The sequence below is a fragment of the Perognathus longimembris genome, chromosome 5, assembly GCF_023159225.1.
Source record: "Perognathus longimembris pacificus isolate PPM17 chromosome 5, ASM2315922v1, whole genome shotgun sequence".
Classification (NCBI taxonomy): domain Eukaryota; kingdom Metazoa; phylum Chordata; class Mammalia; order Rodentia; family Heteromyidae; genus Perognathus; species Perognathus longimembris.
The window spans coordinates 26,244,828-26,268,182 of NC_063165.1; the positions used below are offsets into that span (position 1 = coordinate 26,244,828).

At 35.2% G+C, this 23,355-nt stretch overlaps 1 protein-coding gene across 1 annotated transcript; it reads left to right on the plus strand.

Moving 5' to 3' along the window:
* The first annotated feature begins 4,453 nt into the window (after nt 1-4,453).
* Nucleotides 4,454-5,981, plus strand: LOC125351584 (DAZ-associated protein 2-like). The gene has a single exon (XM_048346443.1). It carries the CDS (start codon nt 4,522-4,524, stop codon nt 5,026-5,028), a length of 507 nt encoding a protein of 168 aa, XP_048202400.1. The 5' UTR covers nt 4,454-4,521; the 3' UTR covers nt 5,029-5,981.
* Nucleotides 5,982-23,355: the final 17,374 nt, after the last annotated feature.

Genomic DNA, 23,355 nt, shown 5'->3' on the forward strand with positions numbered 1-23,355 from the left:
GTTATGTTAAGGGTGAAGTATGGAGGAGTGACAGTTACATAAGGTAGGTAAAGAGCTCATTTATTTTGGGATAATGTCAATACTTTTCTCACTTTCTCCCAACTTTTCCTCCAATTCCCACCCATAAGTGTTGTAGTTCATTTTGAACATAATGTGTAATGAGTACCACTGATGCATTTGTTCACTCTTTGTCCCTCCACTTCTGTGTCTCCCCTTATTACCCTGAAGACATAAATGAACAAGTAGAACAAACAGGAGAGAAAATAAAAACAGCAAAAAAAAAAAAGAAAAAAAAATCTCTTGTCTTCATTTCCTAGACTTCATTTTCATAAATATTATTTTGTATGATCAGATACACATAGGCACTGTGCTCTTCTGTTTCTCTCCTAAGAGTGTCCTCCGTTGTCTCACTGAGTGTGATGCCTAGAGACCTGTATAATTTACTCTTTCCCACTAATTTAGATCTAGCTTCCCTATATGAGAGAAAATGTGCTGTTGGTCTCTCTGAGCTTGGTTTACCTCACTTTACATGATGTGTTCTAGATCCATCCATTTCCCTGAAAATGACACAATATTATTCTTTCTAATGGCTTTGGGAAATCTCATTTTGAATAGGTACTGCATATTTCAGTTCTACTCTTCTGTTGTGGGGCATCTGGGCTGTTTGAACAACTAGGCTGTTGTTAGTAGTACATGGATGTGTAAGTGTTGGCCTCCTATTTAAAAATAACTTAGAGCTCAGCAGGATTTTGACTTGAAACTAGCTGAATCAACAGTGAAACCAGACTTAGTGGTAATTGCCTGTGTCCCCAGCTACATAAAAGGTATACATTGGTTCAAGGCTGGTCCCAGGGCAGAGAGAGACAGAAACAGAAGAGGGGGAGGGGGAGGGAGGGGGGCAGGGAGGGACTGAAAGTTGGGGGGGAAGGGGAAGGGGGAGGGGGGAGAGAGAGAGAGACACTCTCTTCAAAAACAAAAAAGGACTGGAGGCATAGTCCAAATGATAAGCATTTATCTAGCAAGTACAAGGCCTTGACTTCAAACCTCAATACCACCAACCATCCAAATCAACATTACAACCTTACAAATCAACATTATGTCCCTAGACAGTCAAATAATATTATGCAAACATACTATCAAATAAGTAAGAAACTGAACAATTAAATTTGCTTTAAATGTGCTCAATCATTAAAAATATATTTTCAAAATGCCAGATAAGTACCAGTGCGATGTTCCCATCACAGTGCAGACTGCCAAATCCAGCAGAATATTAGTTATTGCACTACCTCATTTTTATTCTATAATGAGATCATTGTCTTATGTTTTATAAAATGGCAATGAAAGGGTTCTACTTTTAATGAGTGTTGCAAATGTCAAAATTTAGTTGAAATATGTAATATTTACTTATTTTTCTAATATAGAATAATAAGTGAACATGTTTATCTTCTTCCTCGAGTTTAACTTTGAGTCATTTTTCTTTTTTTTTCTTTGAGTCATTTTTCAAGATGAGACTATAATGTCAAATTTTATTCCAAAGACTAATTTCTTTAACTAGCATTTGCTTTAAGCTTAGAGTTTGCAATGTGTTTTCTTGCTCCTGGAAGATGAATATATTTAATATACTTTAAATTACATCATATTTTATGAAACCTCAAAGGAGTCATTTTTTTATGAACCAAACAGTATTACATAATTATTGTTTCAAATATCCCAATGATGCCCAATTAAATATACACAAAAGATATTTATCAGTTGAAACATTACAATGTATCAATTTCTATTCCCTCTTAAAAATTCCATATCCTTCGTAGAAGTTTTAAGAGTGTCAGAGCAACTGAGAATATGGTTTGCCATTAGTATTTCATAGTGCAACTGAAGCACATGGTTAAATTAAGATATGTCAAAATCCTCCAGGCAATTACCATTCTTTCATTCATTAGCCCAGCTGATGAATCGAGATACAAGGAAGATGAGATAAGCTTCCTTTTTGCTCTACCACCTGAGCCACAACTCCACTTCTGACTTTTTCGGTTGTTGTTTGTTTGGTAGTTTAGTGGAGATAAGAATCTCATGGCCTTTCCTACCTAGGCTGTCTTCGAACCACAAACCTCAGAACTCAGTCTTCTGAGTACCTAGGATTACAGGTATGAATTATGAGTCTAGCTGAAGTTTAATTGGGGGACATTACTATTTTAGAGTACAATCATAAAGAAAATAATATTTAAAAACAGAATTTAAAACACCATTTATTTCTTCACTATGTGAATTTTCAAATAAATTGTGCTACATTCTACTTTATCCAGTCTTACTTCTAAGGAGAAACAAAAACCTTTGTTCTTTTGCCTTTTCTTGTAAGGGGTCTTTTGTCCAGTGACTTTTCTCCAGCTTATAGTGGGTTGTATTCTATGCAGAATACATAAACAAACATACACATCCACATAGGCAAAGAGAAAACACTGATAGTTTACATTGCCTTGGAATGTAAAGATAAATACAGAATAGTTGATATTTACTCCTTCTAGGGATAAGATTTTTTTCTCCAAAATGATAGTGATACTAATTCATTCAATACATTAATATTGGATAAATTAGCCCTTGCCAACATAGGTTTATTTGTTTCTTTTTCCTTACACTGTTCTGCTGTTTAATCATTTTTTAAATACAAACCCCAAGAATTATGGCTCTGGGGGAGGTACACATTTCCACACAAATAATTCCATAAAGAATCCCAAGCTAAATCTACTTTATATTTTCTCCTACCCAAAGATGAGCAAAGTATCCATCCAGAGCACAATGGAATGTGGTTGCCCTAAATGAACACTGTGATGTTTCTGTTTCTTGTAGGTTTTAAAATGTACTGCTAATTGGTTTTCCTTCAAAATATTCCTATAATGAGGGCGGAGCAATCACTTTCTGTAAATTATTTTTATAGACTGATTTATGCAACAATTTTAGGCAAAGTCAGTCCTGTAACTGGAAAAATTTTTGTTCCTTTGAGTTTCTGCCTATCTAAAATGTATGGTTTAAATTATCTCAGTCTTGTTTTGTTTCAGTAAATTCCTTTTTTCAATGTACATAAAACACTACCGAATGCTAATGCCTTGTAGCATATTGAATCTACAATTTAAAAATAATTTCCTGTCCTTTCTAGACAATTGCTCACAAATAATAAAGCATCCTGGGAAAACAATAAAAAATACAAAATAGATTAAAAATACAGGAATATAAGAAATATCTCAAACAGCAATAGCATTAGCTTTCAGAATCTCTCTTATAGTAATTATATTTTCATTTTCCCTGTATTGTGATTCTTTCTTCCAGTTCATAGGATTGATAGGCTGCCCAGATATTGTTGAAAGAATTAGTTATATCGTTATTATTTTAGTCGATATCTAAAATACCTAAGGATCAATGCAAGACTAGATGAAAGTAAGGTGTTATTTGATTTGAAACCAGTTTACAGGTTATTTTTTTCTTTTTTGCTCTGGAGGAAAAAAATAAGAACTCCTATATTTCTTTAAGCAATCAAAACAAAGTATGGTTTTAAAAAAACACCTTTTTGGGCTTTTTATAAACAGTACTATATTCTTTCCCTCCTTTGGTAAGCATGAGCCCCTCAATTTGGAGTGTTTAGAGAACTGGCTCACTACTAGTAGCAAAGAAGTTTAGTCTCACATAAGAAGGCCATGTCGCATCTTGTGACATGCATTATCTTCTCATAGCCAACTACAAAGTTCTCTTCACATGGATCTGGAACACGGTTGCTTCCAGACACAAGGGTCATCTTGGATTTTTTATGTTAGCTCCACTGGCAGTGTTTTCAAGGCAAACATGATTTTTTTTTTATAAAAGAGAAAAGACTAATGAAAATATCAATATAAGTTTTATTTATTTACTCTTTGCACACAAAAGAGAAAAGGGAAATAAAACTCATAACAGAGTATACCACTTGTCACCAGATTTTCATAACTCCACTGAAGATAGTAGAGTGTATTAGAGAATAGTGAATGGCACATAATAACAAATTCAGACTGTTTGCTATATAACGTGTGCTCCCAGGATTGACAGTTGGTCTGTGTACTTGTGAACTTGTTATAAATGTATATTTTCTAACCCAATTTCAAACGTACTGAATCACAATCTGCCCTTCAATGAGACCTCCAAGTGGTTGAAGTAAGTTTGAAATATACATTTTATAACAGGCCTGCATGAATAAATACATTGGGTGATATTCAAGTGTAAACAAACGTATTAACTAAAATACAGTATGTTTAAGGGAGAACTCAAACAGTGTAATTCATTAGAAAGGAAAATTCAATGTTAAACAAAATAAACATGATTAAGTGAATATTGAAAGCAGTGAGGTGGGATTAAGGGGAAATGAGTGAACAAATGAAAAGGAAAATATGGGGAGAATGCAGTAAAAAAAAAAAAAGTTTATGTAGACGGAAGTGACTCCGAACAGGAAGAGGACGAAAAAAACCGTCCGCGACGCCGAGTCTAACCGGACCCGCAGTCACCATGAACAGCAAAGGTCAGTATCCAACACAGCCAACCTACCCTGTGCTGCCTCCTGGGAATCCAGTATACCCTCAGAGCTTGCATCTTCCTCAGGCTCCACCCTATACTGACGCTCCACCTGCCTACTCAGAGCTGTTTCGTCCAAACTTTGTGCACCCAGGGGCTGCCACAGTCCCCACTATGTCAGCTGCATTTCCTGGCACCTCTCTGAATGTTCCTATGGCCCAGTCTGTAGCTGTTGGGCCTTTAGGTTCCACAATCCCCATGGCTTATTATCCTGTTGGTCCCATCTATCCTCCTGGTTCAACAGTGCTGGTGGAAGGAGGGTATGATGCAGGAGCCAGATTTGGAGCTGGGGCAACTGCTGGCAACGTTCCTCCTCCACCTCCTGGATGCCCTCCCAATGCTGCTCAGCTTGCAGTCATGCAGGGAGCCAATGTCCTTGTAACTCAGCAGAAGGGAAACTTCTTCATGGGTGGCTCCGATGGTGGCTACACCATCTGGTGAGGAAGCAAGGCCGCCTCTGTGCCGGGAAAGACATCACATATCTTCAGCACTTCTCACAATGTAACTGCTTTAGTCATATTAACCTGAACTTGCAGTTTAGACACATGTTGTTGGGGTGTCTTTCTGGTGCCCAAAACTTTCAGGCACTTTTCAAATTTAATAAGGAACCATGTAATGTAGCAGTACCTCCCTAAAGCATTTTGAGGTAGGGGAGGTATCCATTAATAAAATGAATGTGGGTGAAGCAGCCCCAAGGATCTTCCTTTAATTCCTCTGGAGTAATACTGTACCATACTGGTCTTTGCTTTTAGTAATAAAATATCAAATTAGGTTTGAAGGGAACTTTGATATTCCTAAGAATTGAAGTTGCCAAATTATTCTGATTGGTCTTTAATCTCCTTTAAGTCTTTTGACTTATAGTTCCTAGTAAATGAAAAGCATTAGCTGTCTGCCTTTTCCTTTCCATTCTCCATCCCATGTGGCATCTCCATCCTGTCTTCCATCCCCCTCCAACCAATCTCCATTGATTCAGTGGTGCAGGATAGAAAGGCCGTCAGATGAGTTTCCTTCTTTCCTTGCACTTCTCCCACTTGCCATCTTCTAGCTTGTCTTTCACAAGGATCCTCTGAAGCCCCCATTTTCTTCTGTTTTTGTATCTCAGGCAAAAATGGAGGGTGCCTTTTGGACCTTCTCACAGGTTGTCTCTGCATACATGAACCCAACTCAAATTTGCTTTGGTGCCAGAAAAACTGAGCTTTGTGTGAACAAAGGATATCAGTGTAAACTATCCCATAAAAAAAAAAAGTGTATAAAATGTGACAGGCAAGGAAAAACATGCATTTCAAAAGCTTGACTTTGGCGCCAAATTAGGAGGTGTTTCAGATCAGTGATTGGTTACCATTTTTGGTCAGTGACCAATGCGGCCACTCATGGCTCTCAAGAGTTCCTAAGCCGAGTGAATAGGATCAGATGGTGAATGTCTCACTGTAAAGTGACTTGAGTCCAGTGGAATCTCATTAGGGTTAAGAACATTTCAGGGATCCTTAGTATTTGATTTTTGTTTTCTGAAATTGGATTTTATTTTATCTTATAATTTCAGTTCATTTAAATTTTGTGTTCTGTGCATGTGATGTTTGACTGTACCATTGACTGTTATGGAAGTTCAGCGTTGTATGTCTCTCTCTACACTGTGGTGCACTTAACTTGTGGATTTTTTATACTAAAAATGTAGAATAAAGACTATTTTGAAGATTTGAATAAAGTGATGAAGTTGCATTACAAAAAAAAGTCTATGTATAGGAAGAGTGATAAATGGGGTTAGAAGGAGAGGCATGGTAAGAAAATTGAAAGGAGTGCTATTGCTCAAGGTGCATTGTATTCATAAACTACTTTATTAAATGGCAACTTCTTTGTACAGCTACTTAAAAGTAATGAAAAATTTAAGAATTAAAAATGCATTTTCACTAACACTGAAAACCTTATTCAATTGTACAAATTTTGAAATCAATATTATTAATAATAATAATGCCTTGAACCTTTCAACATCACTCAGAAATGATATATGCATCATAGAAATTCTTGTGTGACTTTGTAAATCAAAGCACTGTATAATTTCAAAACAATGTTAGATGAATTTTAAAATAACATTTTGAAGAAGAAAACAAATTGCAATCTTTTCCTACACACGTGCACACACACACACACACACATCACACACATACACTAGGCTTGCACAGAAAAATCAGTTTGAAATAACTTCCATCCTTAGTGGATAAAGAGCCGCAGGAACACTGAGTAATTTTCTACTGTGTATTCAAGTATAAAAATTGAGACATTATTATAATTATCCATATACATATTATTTTTTAGGCAGGAAGAGTCTAATGGATTTCTTTCTTATATTTTACTTCCTTACTATTGCCAAAAAGATATTCCAAAGAAAACCCATTTAGATGAATTTGATTAATAGCCTCCACTTCTTTGCAAAGCAGGAATTATAAGAGCATAGATGGGTAGTCAACAATGAAAATAAGCAAATCTTTGGTATGGTTTATACAAGAGCCTCTCAAACTATTTGAGCAATAGAGTCTGTGGAAGCAAACAAACTAAAATGAACATATTTTACTGTATAATGTCTTATAGATAATAAATCAACATAACCTAAGATGTTAATGCTAAGTATTATGAAAAGAGATCAAGCGGAATCTTGAGACATGAACTACATTCAACAACCCTGTCAAAATCATTTATTACAAGTATCTGATTTAAAAAAAATATTTAAACATTTTAATATGCTTTGTGTTAATATTCGATGTTTCTCCAAGTAGCTGTTTTTAACAAAGAAAAAATAATTAAACAGAGGCATGTTGTATTACTTGCTTTCAATTAGTACACCATGTCAAGGTTGACCTAATTCTTCATGATTCTCTTCTACCAGGAAATTATGTTCAGAGATAAAATCCTGTGGCTTTGGTTCAATTCCACATTATCTGCCACGTGTAAAGGTTTTCTACATAGATGTGGAAGGAACATCTTCCTGAATTCAGATAGAAAACACATACAGATGATGTTTTCCATGTGCATACATGTACAATCACAGAAAAAGATTTGGTCAAGTCTTCATAAATTTTGTTTTATTTTGTAATAGGAAAAGCAAGTTTTCTCCTTTGTATGATACTCTATTTTGAAGATAGTTCGCATATTAAATATGCTTTTTCTGTCAAACAAAATACCAAAGGCTGAGTGACTTAAATACTGTTTACTTTCTCACAGTTCTGAAACTCAGGAGTCCAAGATCAAGGTGCAGTGAGTGTTGGGTGTGGTGAGGTGCCTTTCTTTACTTGCAGATGCTTCATTCACCTTTTGCTCTCACATAGACTTCCATCTCTATGGGGGAAAAAAGTGAATGGAATATGGAAGTGATGTTTCTTCCAGTTTTATCATAAGGACATTAGACCTAACTAATCAATGCCTCATTCTTATACCCTCATTTGAGCTTAACAGTCTTCCTGAAATCGTCTGTCAAATACAGTCCTAGTTGGTTGTAAATCTTTAGAATATAAAGGAGTGGAGAGTGAGGATACAGTAGATTCAGAACACTCAGCTTCTGATTAATCCCTCTAAAATGTTTTATTTCATTATTTTTGGAAAAGTTTGAGAAAAGCAGAAACATACCTTCAGAAGAATTCATTTATTTTTGTTCTTTGTGTTATTTTTTAAAATATAATTTGTATTACTGAATATGTGCCGGGTTTTTATTTCCATATAATTATGTCCAGAAGATTTGAAACTTCACCTACTTACTTACAGTTGTTCGAGTAATCAAATGTGGCTCCCTAAGTTATTAAACTGAATTATGTTACTCTTCAGAATTTTGAATTAAAAATTGGCAAACTAACTGAACCATTCATTCACTTTATATAAACAGTGATATAAAAATTGATATGAATGCTTTGGTAGCTAACAATGAGACAAGCAAACTATTAGGGGGAAAAAACGATTCTAAAATGGAGAGGAAAGAAGGGTAGTGAAGGAAAAGGAAGGGACAGGAAGGGAGAGAGGGGAAGAAAGGGGAAAAAAGAGAGCAAGGAAGGAAGGAAGGAAGGAAGGAAGGAAGGAAGGAAGGAAGGAAGGAAGGAAGGAAAGAAGGAAGGAAGGAAGGAAGGAAGGAAGGAGAAATAAAGAAAATTCCCAATGTATGCATTCACTAATTAGCTGAGACTAATGTAACAGCTCACTGGGCAATTATGTAATCAGATGAGCCCAAGGGATGAATACGAACAAGTTTATAACAGTTCCTTTTTTTTTTTTTTTGAATGCAGCTGTATACAATGTGCTTGGAGATTCCCAAAGGAATGAAACTACAATTATTTTGATTAATAACATATCTTCTTTTAAAAACCCTCAAACAGAAAGGCACATTGTGGTGCCTTCAAGGGTATGCATACATGCTCAGCATCCCCTTCTGTAGAAAAAGAAAGTAGCTGAAAACCTGTCAAATATGTCAATATTCATTTAGCTTCGTTCTTAAAGACAGTCTTTTGAAAGTTAGTTTTTTCTTTCTTTTTCTTTGTATTTAAATTGGGAGGGTTAAGCAATTCTGTGATTACTGTAATTGTAATTTCTTTCCTGGTGATTTTATGGCCAGCAAGGAAACATTAACACCCACTGATTCCATGTGGAGGATAATCTGTTTAAAAATAGTTGCTTCTGTTGAATCTCTGTTATCTATTTTTTAGTGCCTCATTTTATTATTGTATTATGGAGAACTTTGAACAAAGGCAGAATTGTAGGTTTCAAAGACTTCACTTGTCTATATTTGTGTTTTCCCTGGAAGTCATGAGCCTCTGTTGATTGCAGCTCAGATGGGTGTTAGGGAAGCAATTAGGAATAAAAACAGGATGGCAGTGCAGAGAGCAGCAAAACATCTGAGGATATCAGGGACTCTGGATGAACTCCTAATCCCTTGCTCAAGGTAATTGCTTCTCAGTAATTATTGGGTTATTCAATACTTGTATTGAATTACTCTCAGATTAATGATTATCCAACACTTTGTGAGGCCAGAGGACTATTTAAACACCTTCTGATATATTTTGTTCTAATCAAACTTTTTCTCTCACTCTTTCCCATCAATTGAAGTTAGATAGATTTTTTATATTAAAATATAGAGAGAGACAGACAGATAGTAGATAGATGGTAGATATAATCAGTGAAGTAAGGGAAATGATGACATTTTTTCTCACTAGTGTCAGGCACACCTAACAAATGCTTTTTCATCTTTTGTCCCTAAAGCCCAATGTAGATTACAGTAGAAGGAATAAAGTTTATGATAATTATAACATGAGCCATGTTTAACTAGTGTTTCGCTGGATATTTTTGAAACAGAATAAGCACTACCTAAAATACAGTAAAATTCACACTGTATAGCACAAGAGATATCTAGGAGAACAGTTATGTTGGTGCCTAAATGGTCCTGTTTAATTGTTTCTATGGTATGAGGACTTGATAAAATTTCATCTCATTGATATTAGGTAGTTTGTATAGTAAACTCAACTGCTGTAGTCCTGGAGAGTGTTTGAGAGGATACCTCAAGAACAACATAGACAAGATCAATGATGGCTAAGAACTTATTGATAATATGTGATAAAAAGAAATAATAGCACCAAGTAGTGATACAAGGTATTTTGCCAGGTTCTTATATGTAGACAATGTACCTTGATCATATTCGTAAACTCCACTGCTTTCTGTAATCCCTTTCTCCATACTTTCCAAACTAGACTCCCCAAGTTTCATTCTTCTATTTTCATACATATACCCAAAGTATTTTACCATATTCACCGGTCTTTACTCTCTATTTTCTATATCTCTTTATCTCTATTTCCACTCCTACTAGTATTCATTTTGAACATATCTTCTGAGTTTCTGCTTTGTTCTAGAAACCAAATTGTCCACTGAACACTGGTAAAAAAAAAAAAAAAAAAAAAAACAACCTTCCTGCTCTCATAGAATTAACAATCAGCTACCATCCATAACAGTCTTTTTCTGTAAAATGTGCATATATATTTAAATATATAAGTATAAATATGATGAAATATCAAAAGCCATAGATCCCAATCAACCTAGGTGAGAGCACTAGCTCTCCTTTTTACTAACTGTGAAAATTTGACTTTCTTAGCCTTCCTGCTTTATAGTTTTAATCTGTAAAGTGAGAGTAATGATGCTAACTGGTAAGGGATGTTTGAAATCCATGTACAATCATGAATTTACATGGAATTTACATGGAATATAATAATACCCACTAATCTTGAAAAAGGTTTTACTCTCTTATCCTTTTACCCCTCATTCTGAATGTGTTTCACATTTTCAGGCAGAAGCCTCTTATTATTAATTATCCACCAAAATATAATACTTTCCACATTACCCCATCTGGAAATGTCTAAATAGTGTTTACAGAGACATATAAAACAGGATTTCATTTTTTAGAACACCGAATTTAAATTTAGGCCAAATCCTCCATGCTTTTGAGCCATGATATCATTTATTATGAAAATCTGGAGATTTAGGGTTTCTCTTTCTGTGGAGCAACTTGACATTTATTATTCTTGAAAAAAATCATTTTGTGTTATCTTTAGTTATACAAAGAGTTATTGTTCAACTAAGCAGTGTATGACTATAATGCATCTTGCTCAATGTCATTTATTCCAATATTCTTATCCATTCTGCCTAGCTTACCCCTTCCTTCACTTTCCTTAATTTTGCAGGATATATGCTGAATATTTGACTGCCACCCCCCACCCCTCCATCACACCCCACCACCACCCCTGCTTTTCTTTTCTTTTCCTTTTTTTTTTTTGCCAGCCCTGGGCCTTGAACTCAGGGCCTAAGCACTGTCTCTGGCTCCTTTTTGCACAAGGCAAGGCTAGCATTCTACCATTTGAGCCACAGCATCACTTCCAGCCTTTTCCATATATGTGGTGCTGAGGAATCGAACCCAGGGCTTCATGTATATGAGTCAAGCACTCTACCACTAGGCCATATTCCCAGGCCCCACCCATGCTTTTCTTGAGCATACTAGAGAGTTAAGGGCTCCCTCACAGAGAAAGGCCTTATACATAAAACAAAATACAACTTCATTGTTATTCTAGGCTCCTTAATTTTATAACATACTCTGTGGACTCCAAGTTGAGGACAACATAGGAGCATAATGTTGCACTTATTTACTACCAACAGCTAAGCATTTTAAAACTAAATTCCAAAAGGCTACGGTTCCTGATTAAACAATCCTTTACCAATGCAAACATTGCAAGAGGAAAGCTTTAAACTTATTTGATCTCATAGGCCATGTGTGAATATTGATTTCAGACCTGCCACCTCTGCCTTTCTGCAGAACAGAGAAGTGATTATTCTTGAAGTATTTCGATACAAGGTCCGTCTACCTCGTGATTAATAGTGAAAACAAGTCATATGAGTTCTCAATCTAAATCATAAGAGTGCACCTATGTGCCCAAAAGATGAACCAAATAATATTGACATTTCTTTACACAGTAATAAGACTTTTTTTCTTAGATTGAACTTGAAGTTATTTGAGATGTTCAATTTTACTTCAAAAGATAGGTAAATATAGAAGTCCCACAATTTTGAAGATGTATAGGTGAAATTCTTAAATCCTTAGGTCTTATAAGATGTTGTTTATTTTGCAAAAGTATAAAATACACTAAAATCTATATTCAAATGAAGCAAAAATGAAATGCTGCATCATACTTTTCTGTTTATATAATCCACCAGCCCACTAAGATTTTTATTTCCTTTCTGTATTGTGAAATATCTTTTTAGTTAATGTTCAGACTAATCTTAACAGATCATTCCCAAAATATTTTATATTATTCCTTATCACATGCCTTAGAGCAAAGACATTGTTACCTAATTCATCTGGACTACATTATCTTGAAATGTCTAAATACACACAAAATAGTATAATATGATATGAAAGTATTTTAAAGAACCTATTTTGTCAGTGGCTTAAATAACTTTCAATATGGAATTGTTATATGGGAGTTTGATCATGAGGTACAGAGAAGCCACATTTTGAGAGATCTAATTGAGAGTCTTTATTAGATAGCCAGTGACTATAGGTGGACACTTGTCCCCCCAAAACTTGCAGCCTCATATACATTTAATATTGTTAGAAAACTGAGCCACTAAGGTAGTAAAGAGAAAGCAGAAAAACAATCTCAACAAACCTGATCAACTGTAATGGAGAGCTGAAGAGGAGCTCCATGGTGACCTGAAGTGAATTAGGAGATATGAGGCATGGTACAAAATGAAGCTGAGATGGCCAGGGCTTAACTAGGGTCATGGTCAGAGGACAAGATCACAAAGAGCTCCAGAGTTCAAAGAGTCTTTCCAGTTCAAGGTACAGGTCTGGCAGGTACAGTAACTGATTGTCCAAGTCCCCACCCTAGACAGCTCAAGGAATTCAAGTATGTCCATTGCTTGAGGATAGGACTTCACCTTCATCCACCAAGAAACCAAGATGGTGGCAGTTAGACCCAATTTCTTATCATTCAACATGTTGTCAAGATGACACCAGTTACACCCAGTTAAGAAACGTTGAAATGGACTATTTATTTCAATGTTTCATGAGATTTTAGTTTTAGAGCCAAGTAGGAAAACACATGTAATGCATGTCTTCTACATCACCATATGGGAAAGAGACCATAGGTTCTACTGAAAAATCTGCTCCCAAACTCAAAAAGTTGCAGGTATTCAAATTAAAGCCATTTATTTCAGAAATCTGAGGCTATACATTCCAAAGCAGTGCTTTATGCCATGAGCAAATCATTTATTCTGACATTATTGAAGCTTCTAAGCTCAAAAATTAGAATAAAAATTACTGTAGTATATTGGATATAAGTTTATAGGACATTTAACTCCAAAAAATCCCCAACTAAAAATAAAGCAATGTAAGTGCTTGTCTTCAAAAGATACATATTTTAATATTTAAAGACTTCTCCCTCCTGCTTCACTGGTGTGTCCTAACCTGTCTTAACATTTTCTTTAGACACTAAGTCTTTTGTTTAGAGAAATAATAGTTCACATGCATGCTTATAGGTTCCTAGTATTAGATAAATTACATATGCAATCTCACATGGAGATTTAAGGGCAATCAGATCCTTTTACAAGTGAACTTTCCAGATGCCATGTCACTGGAGTGATTGAATTCTGAACTGCAAATCTCCCCATTCTGAGTTGTAAGCACTCTCCTGCATAGTCACTAAAACTATCACGGTCTGAGGCAGCTTCTCTATTCCTCCAACCTGTGAAATTCTGCAATGACTTTAAAAACATTGGCATGTTACCAGTAGAGAGTATCCCATTGTTGTTACAAGTTGTATCTATAGAACAAGATTGACTGACTTTGTTTCATTAACCTACTACACAGTGGTTTAAATTGCCTATAATCTCAGTTCATATCTCTCTACATCTATGAATCCAAATTCATCATAATACTACTATCATGATCTCACTATAGGCATAAATCATTTCACTCACTGTAAAGAGCCTTAGCACATAATGAATATTTAAAGTATATTAATGATTAACTACCATTATTGCTTCATATACATTATATCTTCATATTTTAAATGGACATGTTGATCATATATGAATCATATTTCATGTTTTTCCAATACCTATAATGTAACTGCTTCTCAATACAGGAAAGTAAATACTAGGTTATTTTATATAACATCGTCCACAACAACCAAGTACATTTTTCCCCAAAAAAATTTGTATTAAAAATATTCCACTATTGGTTGTACCTACACTATCTCTGTAATCTTATCTGAGTATATTGGAAACCGTGTATACTGGTATTAGAAGTAGGAAATTGAAAGAGAATACCAAAATTGAGAGACACAGGGTAAAAAAGGACAAACAAGGGGCTGGGAATATGGCCTAGTGGCAAGAGTGCTTGCCTTCTACACATGAAGCTCTCGGTTCGATTCCCCAGCACCACATATATGGAAAACGGCCAGAAGGGGTGCTGTGGCTCAGGTGGCAGAGTGCTAGCCTTGAGCGGGAAGAAGCCAGGGACAGTGCTCAGGCCCTGAGTCCAAGGCCCAGGACTGGCCAAAAAAAAGATTTAAAAAAAAAAAAAAAAAGGACAAACAACTACAAAAGCAATACTTGCAAAACTGTTTGGTGTAAGTGAACTGAACACCTCAGGGGGGGAAAGGGAAAGTGGGAGGAGGAAGGGGGGAAGGGACAAGGTAACAAACAGTACAAGTAATGTATCCAATGTCTAAGGTATGAAACTGTAACCTCTCTGTACATCAGTTTGATAATAAAAATTTGAAAAAAAATATTCCACTATATGAAAAATATAACTTGAAACTGATATGTTCCCCAAGGAAAAGAAAAAACACAAACAAACAAACACTAAAGGAGAGAAACAGAGTCCTGGAAGCTGAACAGTAATATCACCTCAATGCGAAAGAAAACATAATGACTCCTTCACAGATTTCCTGCCAATACCTTTTCCCTTATGCGGGGAGTACCAAGCTGCTTACCATATGGGTGTTATTTAGCCATTTCAATTGCTTAGGACCAAACTGAATGGCACCCCCTACACACAAATGTCCACACATTTTTGTAACTTGAAAAATGAAATAATAGTTATTACTATTCCGGATGAGGAGCAAATGCTCTACCTTTTCAGTTCATTTAATAATCTCAGAATTTAGCCAATAAAGCTTTTATATGCTTTGTCTGAAACTACTCATATTTTGGTAATGTTTTAAGTTAATGTTTTGTTCTTTGCTATTTGCATCATTATAAAGTAGTAAGGCAAATGAGAATCAGAGTAACCTAAAATCATTTCCTAAGCAATGATATTTACATTATTTAATGATAAATGATAATATTACTAGGCTAAACTCTCCTGTAGAATGGAGACTATGTTTTGATGTTGTTGTTATTATTGTTGTTTTGGCTCTCAGTATAAGATTCTACAACAGAGCTGTAAACTTTTAATATGGTCAAGAAAAATATATGAAAAGACAATCAGAATGAAACTGAAAATGTGGGTATTATAAATGTTTTTATATTACTTGAGAAGAGCTAGTATGCTTTGCTCATTTGCTAAAATGTTAATTAATTAAAATGGAGATGTTATTTAGACTTTGGATTAGTAAAGGACCAGAGAAAGTATATGGAATCCAGGGGTTGCCCAAATTATTATTATTAATCCTGTACCTAGCATGAAATCAACACTGTGAAAACAAAAATGGAGATTATTTTCTTTTAAATAAGTCATTGCACCCTTTTAATCTTTTGCATTTCTTTATGTAACCTTATTTATGTAACTGTAACCACTCTGTACATCATCTTTACAATAAAATTAAATTTTAAAAAAGAAAGCATATGTGAATAACATTATATATATATGTATGTTATAATTGAGTTAATCATCTCTGAGTTCTTGCAAATCTCTAGACTTCTTGCTAATCTCTAGGTTCCAGTTCAAATAATGGGAAACTCTAAATATTTGAGGCTTCTGAAGTGCTCTATTGCTTTTGTTTGAGGTGGGGTCTCACTGTTACCCAGGTTGAGCTGAACAGAAAATCCTTAACTTCTAAAAGCTAGGTTTACAGAAATTAACTTCCAGTTCTAGCCAAAAGCTCACATTGTTTAGCTATTTTGTTGACCAGTACAGTTTCTGCCAGCAACTGAGAAAATATTAGACTCTTTCTTTCAGAATCTCTTACATACCTTTGGGCTCAAAAGAAAATCCTTTTCTCACCATCCTTTCCACTCCTAAACCAAGTAGAAATAAATAAAAATGCAATATATCCATTTTTCGTGAAACCATATGGATTGCATTAAGTGAAATATTAAAATTGAGAACTTAGATATTTTATTGGGACAATGTTTGGGCTTAAGAAAATAAGCACAGATCATTTAGTCATTTACAAAAAAACAAAAACAAACAACAAAAAAAACCTTATTGTTTTCCAAACTTAGATTTTACTCAGAATCTGCAATAATTGGTCCAAAAGACACAACTGATCATTCCTTGCACATATTGTCTTTATATCTTTTCAGTGGCTGGGTTTGAAATACAAAGTTTTGAATTTTCACAGGTGAATTAATGTCCCGACTTTAGTTCCTGGCTCTTGCTTTTTCCACTCCATAGCTTTTGGTTAAGGCCAGAATTATTTCTAGCACCTAAACTTGAAATTGGAATCTTTTGCTTCTTTTCATGAAATCTTCTATTTTTCACTCAATAAATCGGTAACTATTGGTGAAGTTGCAAACAATATCAGGAAGCCTTTCTGGGCTTCCTTAATGCCTCTTCCTGAGATCAGAGTCTGTATTCAAGGCCCCATATTAGTGTATAGTGCTGCCACTGACTACAGCAATTTACAAATACCACTTCTGAAAGAGTCTTCCACTAAATTTTGAGCTACAAGAGAATAATACTAATAGAATAGAATCATACTAGAAAAATCTGTCAATTATTGTTCATAAAAGAATAATAATAAATGAACTTCCTCTGAATTTTTCTGGCCCTACACTGTAAAGGTGGAAAATAAATTGTATAATTTATCTAGCAAAAATCTAATAATAATGATAGAATAATCCTTTTCTATATCTCAGCTCAGTGTTCAGCATGTAATAATTCATGGTGAATACATAAGCATGTATGAAAGAAAGCACATTGTCGGCTGGTGATAGATACTGATTTTTCTGTATAGGAAATACCATTTGTCTGTGAGGGATCTTTGATAAGGACATTAAGACAATAAAAATAGGCACCTATTTATATTGCCAAACAATGTGACACTTCACTTGAAGAAACATTGTGACACATGGCGGATGTTTATCACAACCATGTACAATGTTCTCGTTTCAAAGAGCATTACAAGTGATGCAAGTTGAAAGTGGGAGGAAAGCAGCACATCCTTGAAGCCCCCTCCTGGGCTCTGCTAATGGAAGGGGGTGGAAAATGAGGGAAATCGTATAGATAGTATGCCACTTGCCAGGGTAGCTGTGTTCATCCACTCTTTAGTCCTGCCAAAGTGGAGGTGGTGCATGGAGGATGGTCTGCAAAACAGCAGATGAGGTTGGTTTTGTCCCCATGGAAACCAGATCTCCCACAGAGAAGTAAACAGATTTGGTACTTTTGTAATCAGAACCCATCAAAACCCACAAAACAATTAATTTTTATTGTATTGTCTTAACAGAATTATTCTGAATCATATTCACTGAGCTCTATTTCCAATTTTACCATTAAAAAAATCAAGTTATGCCACTCTTGAACTATCAATGCGAAAGATTTATAAAAGTTTTTTATTTAGATTCTTGATGTTGTAGTTGCATTCTACCACTTCATGACAATAAAATACAAATCTCTACCTGAAGTCAAAGTTGTTGCACTATAACAGCCTTTGACATTGATAATAATACTTAAATAAATATGGTCACTGACATAGCCAACGTGATTTTATATTTGTGGAACTCTAGGATCTGTGCTCCACTTCTAAAAACATATGGAAAAACTTGCTCTTGTACCCTATTATATTTATTAAGCAGTCTCTAAGTGCTATTAGAAAAAATATTTAATCTTGTCCTTGAAAATTTCCTTCTGGATATTACTTTTCAATCCCTCAAATGAAAAGATTCTGTACTAGCATTAATAATTAAGTAATCAAATATTTAATAGATAAATATTAATTAAATGGTAATGATTAATAATTCTGCATTCACATTACAAAATTTTACCCAATGTCCTGCCATGGCAAGAATTTCATCACTAGTTTTATTTAGAAATAATTGGATTTAGGGCTGGGGATATGGCCTAGTGGCAAGAGTGCTTGCCCCGTATACATGAGGCCCTGGGTTCAATTCCCCAGCACCACATATATAGAAAATGGCCAGAAGTGGTGCTGTTACTCAAATGGCAGAGTGCTAGCCATGAGCAAAAAGAAGCCAGGGACAGTGCTCAGGCCCTGAGTCCAAACCCCAGGACTGGCAAAAAAAAAAAAAAAAAAAAAAGAAAGAATTGGATTTAGAGCAATTGAACCTACATATTTTATTTAGGAAATCAAAACTCTACCACAAGTATATTGTGTTTATGAGGATAAAAGACTAAGATAAAAATGAGAACAGCTCATTAACTATACATTAGTGTCTAAGTGCTATTAAACATCTAGATATTTATAAGTAATTGGATATCTGGCACAATGTAGACAAATAGTTGGATTGATTGTTCTGTCATTTTAATATACATCTTCAAAGCAAAATAAAAAGCAGCTCCCATAAATATAAATTCATCCCTCCTAATATATTTATGTGTGACAGCTCCAAAACAACTCATTCTAAAACTTACTATATTTGGTTTTCTTATTTACCCCAGCACACTTGCCAGTCTTATATAAGATTGGTTCTTTCAACATCCTTTATAGAAATTAGCATCCATGTGTTTCTAATAGTTCTTGAACACCAAGAATTCTTGTGTTGTCTACTTATTATGTTTGAGTAAATGTTTAAAAGGATGAACTCCAACAATCTGTGTTCTGTTGTGATGACTGACAGTGATATAGAGAACTCCCAATAGTTTGCTTTTTTAAAACAAATGTCAATAACATTATGTATCTTGTTCCAACATAAAGTTTCAAAGTCATTGCAAACATCAAAGTTAAAAACATCATAACTGCAAGATTGAAAAAATAATGATCTCATGGACAGGCACTTTTCACGTGTACATACTGTTCTTGAACACGATATTTCAAATGTGGTCTATGAAACCTGAGGCAAGGAAGAAAAGCTCAGCTGCAGAGCGAGGCTTATGCTCTATGGTCTTGTTATTTCTACGGCTGAAGGCTCAGGGCCAAGAGAAGGTTTTCTTACCTTTTTTCCAGAGTTCTTTATAATTACTGTGTGTGTGTGTGTGCGTGTGTGTGTGTGTGTGTATACATACATATGTATACACACACACCTTGCCCTTGCCCAGTACCTTGATACTCAGAAAAGCTTCAGTATATCACATGTTGCAATGCCCTTGATTTCTTATATGACTCGCTCTCCTTGTTTCCTTGTCCCCACCCTTCCCACTTCAGGAAAGTCTTGTCGCTTTGGAAATAAGAATAAAGAAATGCATATTTGAATGCCAATACCATAGACTCACAGTGTATTAGGCTACCTTGTATATCTAGTTGAATGACCTTCCCTACTGAAGAATGTCTTCAACAGTAAATCACAGTGTGCTGACTGAATAAGATAATTTCTATGGTGATAAGTTGTTCTTTCTCCAGAAGTCAGTTTTATCTTTGCCCAGCATTAATTTTTGTCAAGGCCTTCCTTCTACTAACTTTAACCTAGTAGTTTTAGTTTTCAAAATCAGTCTGTTTTTTCCCCCTCTTACTCACCTTTACAATAATTGGACATCAAATAATTTCTTCAATTATATACCTAAAATTCATCTTTGACCAGAATGCATTGTTTCTTTTATGAATATCTTCACATTTGGTAAAGAAAGCAGTTTCCAAACTGAATTCAGAATAAAAACTGGTTTCCCATGTAGCTGAAAATGTGTACAGCACTAGACTCACATGTCATCCAAGTAAGCATTCAGCCTAGTTGAAAGTGTTAGGGGTTTGCTTATGTCTCCCAACTTCTCAGTTACTATCCAATCTCACTGTATTGACCAACTTCTAGTGAGCAGGCAGAATATTCCCCAGCTACTGGAACAGAGATAATGTAATGAAAGATGCATTAATCCACTTAAATCTTCTAAGTGTATAAAGCCCATATAAAGCCTATGTAAGTCACCATGAGGCAGAAACTTCAGGAAGCAGCTACCATCCACCCATCTAAAGGAACAAGGGAGAAAGATTACAATTCTTAAAAGAAATTTTAAGAAGGCATCTCTACGCTGATGTGAACTCTTACTTCAGAGGAATTCAGACTTTGATGAGGAAGTCACTAGCCCTGGTTTCACTGTTTTTGAACAGGTATAAAGAGATTGATTCCACTAACAGAGAAACATTGCATACTGGATGGAATGCTTGCCATTGGAACAAAACATCACATAATAGTGCACTTGTGAAGCTGGAGAGATGTTTCAACGACAGGAAGCTAATAGGAGCAAAGAAGAAATAATAAGTCTTTTTTTTTTCCTTTTTCTAATTTTTCTGCCGTCCTTGAGCATGCAAACTTATACAGTCTTAAGGGAAGCCTGCGGCCAAACTAGAAATGTGGCTCACAGAGACTCAACCCAAACTTCACGAAGAAACATCTGGGGATGGGTGTTGAAAAAGAGAAAAGCTTAATGACTGGCACACTTGCTTTTCTATGCTTTTAGTTCTTTGTGCAGATAACTGCCATTTTTAGCCTAAAAATTCCTCCTCCAGGGCAGGAAATAAATTTCTATCCAACTCATTATCCAGCATAATATTTGATGTATAGTTGCTGTTGAATAAATGCACAGTTAATGTGTAACAGTTATTTTTACCCATATTAAATATCATTGTTAGATTTACTAGTCTTCTCATTTTCATTCTTTTTTTCTTTCTTTCCTTTTTTTTTTTTTTTTTTTGCCAGTCCTGGGGCTTGGACTCAGGGCCTGAGCACTGTCCCTGGCTTCTTTTTGCTCAAGGCTAGCGCACTGCCACTTGAGCCACAGTGCCACTTCTGGCTGTTTTCTATATATGTGGTGCTGGGGAATCGAACCCAGGGCTTCATAGATACGAGGCAAGCTCTCTTGCCACTAGGCCATATTCCCAGCCCCCTCCTTCCTTCCTTAATTTCTTCCTCCTTCTTTCCTTCCTTCCTTGCTTTCTTCTTTCTTTCTTTCCTTCCTTCCCTCCTTTCTTTCTCTCCTTTTTTCTTTCTTTTGTGTTTCCATGTTAATGCAAGCTCTCTTGGTTATTACTCCCTTCTCTTGTTTGATCTGTGAAATTTATCACCTACTATTGTGAATAACACATGAAGAATATGTTTAAAACTGTCTTTTCTAACTTTAGAGGACACAAAGTTCATGTGGTGACACAATGTTGAACCCAACCTGAGAGATTCTGATTTCGTAAATGAGAAAGAGACCAGAAAATTTGTTTCTGACAAGTTTGGAGGCATGTCTTGTAAGACACATTTTTTGTTATACAATTATAATAAAAAGTCAAAGCAGAATAGTCTTCCAAAACTTACTTATGCTTTAATTCAACCACACATTTATTGAGTAAAGGGTATATTCTGAGTTATGCTGAGAACTGCAATCAGTATTAGTTAAGATATGATCTCTCTTCACAATGGAGATTTTTGTAATTACCATTTAACAAAGCAGTTTATGAATACACTGCATCCTGATCAAAGTCACCCCATTCAATTCAACGTACTTTTCTTAATTTTATAGTAGTACATACACTGAATTCTTGAATGCATTCTCCCCCATTTTTCGTCTACTCATTTTCATCTCCTCATTTCTCCATGGCCCCACCTCCTTGCAAGTACCCATTTCCTGGAACTTATTTTGCTGGGCTTTGATTTTTGCCTTTCTAAGTAATTACACTATTTGAATTCTCCCTTTAATGTACCATATTTCAGTTAATACCTCTGTAAACACATGCATAACATCCAATGTGTTTACTTACAGGTTTATAGGCTAATTTGAGCTTCCACATATGTGGGAAAACATGCAACCTTTGTCTCTCTGGGACTAATTTACTTCATTTAGTATAATCCTTCCAATTCTTTCCATTTCTTCACAAATGGTATATTATCATAATTTCTAATGAAGAATAAAATTCTATTGTGTATATATACCACCTTTTCTTGATTCTTCCATCCATTGAGGAACATCTGGTCAGAATGGATACTTCAGCTATAGTAAATAATGTCATAATAAACAAGGTTGTGCTGGTGGCTTTATTGTAACCTAGTCTGTTAACTTTTGGACAATTGCTGAGGAACAGAATTTCTGGGATAGGATAGTTCTGTGTATATTTGTTTAAAGAAATTTCATACTGCTTTCTAGAGTGGTTGAACAAGTTTACTTTCCCGTCAACAGTGTAATAGTGTTCACTTTTGGCTACACCATTGTCAACATCTGTTATTGTCTGTTTTCCTGGTAAAACCCATTATATTTGGAGTGAGGTAAATTTAGTAACTTAGTAAAACATCTAGAAGCAGTACATTAAAGTGAAAACACTTTAAAGTTCTTTGAGACATATAAAAGGAAAGGTAATCAAATAGTGTATTTTTGTTGTAAATAATGTCTTTGAGTGGCTGATCATAAGTCACATTGTACTCACTTTAATTTGCTCTTAATGGATGAATAATATGATTCATATATCCTATTACAGATGAACATTATTCAGCTTCAAATATTTAATGAATTTGCTTTAATTCAGCAAAGTAGGAAAAGGGATCTTGTAGATTCGGGAAAATCAATCAAGGGTTTTGAAATATATGGGAAGAGAAAAACTCATGTGCAAAGATTTGTCATATGAGAACTGATTTATTTCAGTTTTCTCATCACTGTCTGCACAAGAGTACCCTCTGGAGATCTTTTAAGAAATGCTAATGTCCAGCCCTACTCCCTGAAACCCTGATGTTAAATCTAGACAGCACTGTAAGTCTTTTCTATTTTTACTGTAAAGGTGATGTACAGTGGGATTTCAGTTACATAAGTAAGATAATGGGTGCATTCCTTTTTAAGCAGTGTTTCCCCCTCCTTCATTTTCTCCTGTCCTCCCCTCACAACTTTTCTCCCCACACAAGTTGTGAAGTTCATTTCCAACATAGTGGCTAGTGAGTATCACTGTTGCA

Bases quoted from the DNA above. Each gene is read 5' to 3' on its own strand.
- LOC125351584 (XM_048346443.1), top strand. From the start codon at position 4,522: ATGAACAGCAAAGGTCAGTATCCAACACAGCCAACCTACCCTGTGCTG.